The following is a 4,937-nucleotide window of genomic DNA, read 5'->3' as shown; positions in this document are numbered from 1 at the left end:
CTTCCGATCACAAGGTAAAGCCACACCGAAACCGTATTCTCTTTCGAAACTTAGTCTCCGTTTCGCGGTTTGCTAACAAAAAATCGTTTGACTGTTGATTGCAGCCGGATCGACCCGACGAATTGCTTCGGATCCAACAAGCCGGAGGAAGAGTCATCTACTGGGACGGGCCTAGGGTACTTGGTGTTTTAGCCATGTCAAGAGCAATCGGTGAGCATCATTTCACATCACTAGTGTCTCCAATCACGAATCTAACATATCTGGAGTTCTTGAATCTAACGAGACACGCATATGATTTCAGGAGACAGCTACTTGAAGCCCTTCGTAATTCCGGATCCAGAGGTGACGGTAACGGATCGTACGGACGAAGACGAGTGCTTGATCATAGCGAGCGACGGTCTGTGGGACGTGGTGCCGAACGAGACGGCGTGCGGCGTGGCTCGCATGTGCCTACGTGGCGCATCAGAGGAAGGCCACAAGGCGTGCTCCGATGCAGCCCTTCTGCTGACGAAGCTCGCTCTTGCGAGGCAGAGCGCCGACAACGTCAGCGTTGTCGTCGTCGACTTGAGGAGAAATCTTAGTGGGTCATCGTCGTCGTAGTCGAAGACTTAGAGGATGAATCTAGTATTTATTTAGGATTTAACTAGGATTAATATTTACTAATCATAATTTTCTGAAAGTTCCAATTTTCGAATTTAGTTTTATCTATATTTCAATTATAATCGCTCATAATTTTGGAGCATATGAATTGGTGGGGGAGAAAAAAAAAACTCTCATCAGGGAAAGGGATGGAGGAGGAGGAGAAGAGCTAATTAATATTATATGTAGATGTGTATATATGTGTGTATATATATATTTATATAACTGTATTTTAATTTTATGGTGCAAGTGTGCTCTGTATTTTTTTTATCGAATATTGTTGAATTAAGTAGCGAAGGTTTAAAAAAAGAAGTTCGACGAGTTAATAATTATTTTTAATTTTTGATGTTCAAATAATTGATAAAGAGGTTAAGCGTACCAAATTAAAACAATAAAAGATGCGCGGGGGTAAGAGGGAGAGAGAGGACAAGTGGGGGCCAAAGTCTGGGAGTTGACAAAAGGAGAGGAGCCTACCTGTTCAAATCAGACATCGACACGTGTCAGTCTGTCTATTTTTTAAGATTCGGTCTCTAGATTTGATGATGTCGACACTTTCTCCCTATCCATGATGTTGTCTGATCATTGTCTTCCCCATTTCTATCTCCTCATGAAGAGTCGATTATATATATATATATATATTCAGATATTGTGTATCTCTGTTTTAATTATAGGAGGGGTCACATGTCAAAACTGAAATGGACCATTTACCAAATCGACGCTCATCCATCCGTTCTCCAGAGGGTTAAAAAAAAAAAACCTTATCCATTTTAATTTTATGATGAGATTTATGGGTTTGGTCCTTTTCATTCTTATATTTAAAATTTAATAATCATTATTACATTTGATTCTCTTTAAAAAAAACTAATTAAATTAATCAATTCAGAATTCATATTTCTTTTAAATAAAATTGATATTAACCTTAAACGTCATCTAATTCGTCCATTATAAAATTAATTTAATCGTTCCTCTTTGACTTTTCCAGCTGCCATATCAATTGTTTTCATTAACCCTTGATCGCCAACTTGCTAAGTAGCAATAATTTAAAAATGATTATTTCGAGTATATACTCGATATTATTGTATATAATATTTTGTTTAATGAACGGATTTGACACACTTTGCTTTTTTTTAGAAGAGCATGTCAGTCAAACATTCTTCAATCAAAAGCCGATGATGCTTATTCCAAACAAGATTTGACCCATTCATATTCATATTACCATTTTAAACATGAGTTTTGATCACCCTTGTCTTCAACAGTTATGTGTCTGTATATATACACGATCGTACCAAGATTTTATACATTGGCTATGAATATAGATGAAAATGGCTTTAGGGTTTAGGGTCGTCCCAGATAAAAGCACCGATTGCGAAGCCTCTCTTGAAATCCAAGTCTCCTGAGACTGTTAACCCATACATCCCCAATAGTCTATCTATTTCTTCTTCGCTCATCTTCTCGTACTCTTCCCTCTTGTACCTTGGATAGTGCACTGGCATCTGAAACGCCGGCCCCTGCGTCTGCGTTTGCTGCAGCAGCCGCTGCCCCTGCGTTTGCGTTTGCGTTTGCAGGAGAAGCACTGACCGACTCCGTTGGTCAGGAGCTTCTGGAACGTTCGGGGAAGAAGAGCCCGTCTCGTTCTTGTTCTTGTTCTCCATATTGGAAACTTGATAATTAGGAAGCTTCAAAGGGTTTTGTTTTTTATAGCCGTAGGATTTAAGACAACATGCTATCGACGTTAAATACGAAATTAAATTTCGTAATCTCACGCAATCGCTTGAATTTTGCATTTTCGAGTATTTAATCACAACAAAACAATGGCACAAGATTCAAGAAAACGAAGTAGAGGGAGGAGAGTAAGTACTATAAATTTTAAACCCGGAATTACATGAACATATATCTCAGACAAACAAAAAAAAGCGAAAAAGCTTTTATTAAATCCTCCAAATTATACGAAATAAACTCAAAAGTATTACCAAAAAGAAACTCAGCTCGGTCGGGTTTTGTTGTTGTTGTTGTTGTCTGTCACATTTCTTAGTTAGGTCTAGGAGTGGCCCATTCGACACGGAGGATGAGGTTATCATAACCATAGCCATTCAGCTTGTTGATAGCCCTTTGCGCATCTTCTCTGCTCACGAAGTTCACGAACCCAAACCCTCTGCTCACGCCGGTCTTCTGGTCTATCGCCACATAGACACGTGTCACTGGACCGAACGATCGGAACAGCTCCATCAAGTCCGGTTCACGTGTATCCTCGGACAAGTTAGTGACCCGGACAGAGTTCTCATCGTTCCTTCTCCTCATGTCCGAACCACCAGTGGTGGTTCGGTCCGCTCCTGCCCTCATGCTCGGTGGAACATAAGCTGCCTTGCCCGGACCAGATGCCGCGGAGGCAGAGGCAGAGGCATCAGAAGTTGGGGGCTTGTCGATGAAGGCATCGGTTGGAGAAGCGAGATCCTTGTAAGGGCATTTGGATGTCCAGTGGTCACCTTTCTTGTGACATATCCTGCAGACCATGAGAACTGCACCCGCTTTGCCCAGCTGAGACAAGTTGTCGCCCGATACTTTTGGTTCTTCCGCTTTGGTACCTGAATGTATTCAAACAGAGCTCAGACTTAGCATCAGGGTTTAGGCAAAAGCGGGAAATTTTAGAAGTTTCAAGCTTATATTGCATGCTAAACAGTAATAATATGATAGCTAAGAATCAAAACCTCACATGAGATCAGATACAATTTGCATATTACAATTGTTTGGGCAAAGAATCCAAATGTAGTTGGAGGGCAGTAAGTGAAAGCAGAGCTCTACTTTACTACTAGAAGCCACCAACAAAACATCCTCTTGGTGGGTAATACGGCCATTCACATACAGAACAATGTGACTGACTAACGTACCCACCACAACAGAACTTTTACTATAACTCAAGTGCAAAGTATCAACACCTAAATAACATCTTCCTCTACCCAAAGAACATATAGATATCTAGCAAACATGCATTTTTCATTTGTCATAGCACAGGGAAAAAATATTTGATAACTTTATGTACAGCTAACAGCCAAAAAGTGGAGCACAGTTCTGCCAGCACTTGGAAAGGCTACCAACAAAATGTTGCTATTGGTGACATACTGACCAATCACAGAAAGCAGCAGCCTTACGGCTAACATGTGACTGGCTAATTGGTCACCGAGAGGTCTGACAGTTGCAGATAAAGGGACAGACACAACCCAACTTACAGAGTCAACACTAGCAAAGATATTAACACAGATGTGGTTAATGACCCAAAACCAAAGCAGATTAGATTCTGTTTCAATGTTAAAAAGGATCACCAACATCATTATCGGTGTGCTTACTGACCATTCACACAAGCAGAAGCCCATAAGGCTAACATGTGATTGGCTAATTAGCCACCTTAACCAATGCAAAAAAATCAAATGTCATTACAACAACACCCCGTTCTATCAAGTTGTATTGCTACTTTCTTATTCCCATAAGACTAAATCATCTGACAACATAAACAGATACAGATTCTCACAGAAAGCAATCACACCTTCAATAAACGTAATGTCTGATCGAAGACTTTTTCCTAATTCAAATGACTTCAAACCGAAATCCATCCCCACAATCCACAGTTTCAGAAACAATCAATAACCAACGAATCAAAACAAAACAGTATAAGTTTAAGCAACAGTCAGTTACCAAGAAATCAAAACGAAACAGAAGAATCACAAATCTCAAAAAACACAGATATCCAGTGTCATCGAAAAGAGAAAATTTACCAGGAGCCCTGGGTCGTTCCAAAATGATCTCCTCGGTGGACACCATAGTTAGGCGATTTCCGGCGTCCTCACGAGCGGCATCGCCGAATTTGGCCCAGCTCCGCCGCTCTACCGCTCGCTTATTCAACCGTGCTGACGCAAGCTTCCGAACCCTAGTTGTTGTCGTGATCTTGACCTTGTTACCTTCGTCGTTGAACTTGTACTCAATCACCTTCTTCACACCGTTCTCGTCTGGGCCGATAACTTGCTTAGGCGGGAGCAAGAAATCAAGGTCATCATCTTCGTCCATTTCTCCCCATCGGAACTTGCTCTGCTTCTGAGGCTCCACTTTCTCGATGGCCATTGTCTACGTTTTCTTAACAAGTTAAAAAAAAATTGAATCAGATCTGATTAATCATCCATTATGAAGTCACAGTGTCTAAATTCTCTCTTCATTTCCAAAATTTCCCAACAGCTAAATCGACACAGAGCAAAATTTAAGCCATTATCTTTCACAACCGTGAAGAAATCAGCTCTCAGAAACCCTACACG

At 40.8% G+C, this 4,937-nt stretch overlaps 3 protein-coding genes across 5 annotated transcripts in view; 1 reads left to right on the top strand and 2 right to left on the bottom strand.

The window, feature by feature from the left end:
• The window catches only part of LOC104816581 (protein phosphatase 2C 37), a 2,014-nt gene extending 1,043 nt beyond the window's left edge, over positions 1-971 (top strand). Inside the window, exons 2-4 of one of the 2 annotated variants that reach the window (XM_010545468.2) lie at positions 1-14; positions 105-210; positions 302-971. In XM_010545468.2, the coding sequence (XP_010543770.1) occupies positions 1-14; positions 105-210; positions 302-600 (419 nt within the window). In that variant the 3' untranslated portion in view covers positions 601-971. The remainder of the gene's footprint in view (positions 15-104; positions 211-301) is intronic. The other variant, XM_010545469.2, reaches the window with a different exon arrangement.
• A 996-nt stretch (positions 972-1,967) lies between these two features.
• Positions 1,968-2,291, bottom strand: LOC104816690. The gene has a single exon (XM_010545618.1). It carries the CDS (start codon positions 2,289-2,291, stop codon positions 1,968-1,970), a length of 324 nt encoding a protein of 107 aa, XP_010543920.1.
• Positions 2,292-2,467: 176 nt separating this feature from the next.
• LOC104816580 (eukaryotic translation initiation factor 3 subunit G) overlaps positions 2,468-4,937 on the bottom strand; it is a 3,354-nt gene continuing 884 nt past the window's right edge. The window contains exons 2-3 of one of the 2 annotated variants that reach the window (XM_010545466.1): positions 4,407-4,761; positions 2,468-3,221 (exon numbers count right to left, since the gene is read on the bottom strand). In XM_010545466.1, coding sequence (XP_010543768.1) covers positions 2,668-3,221; positions 4,407-4,749 — 897 coding nt within the window. In that variant the 5' untranslated portion in view covers positions 4,750-4,761 and the 3' untranslated portion in view covers positions 2,468-2,667. The remainder of the gene's footprint in view (positions 3,222-4,406; positions 4,762-4,937) is intronic. The other variant, XM_010545467.1, reaches the window with a different exon arrangement.

This window comes from Tarenaya hassleriana, unplaced genomic scaffold, assembly GCF_000463585.1.
Source record: "Tarenaya hassleriana unplaced genomic scaffold, ASM46358v1 Cleome25, whole genome shotgun sequence".
NCBI lineage: Eukaryota > Viridiplantae > Streptophyta > Magnoliopsida > Brassicales > Cleomaceae > Tarenaya > Tarenaya hassleriana.
Note: the sequence above shows the minus strand (reverse complement) of the source record. Positions and strands in the feature narration are given on the sequence as shown.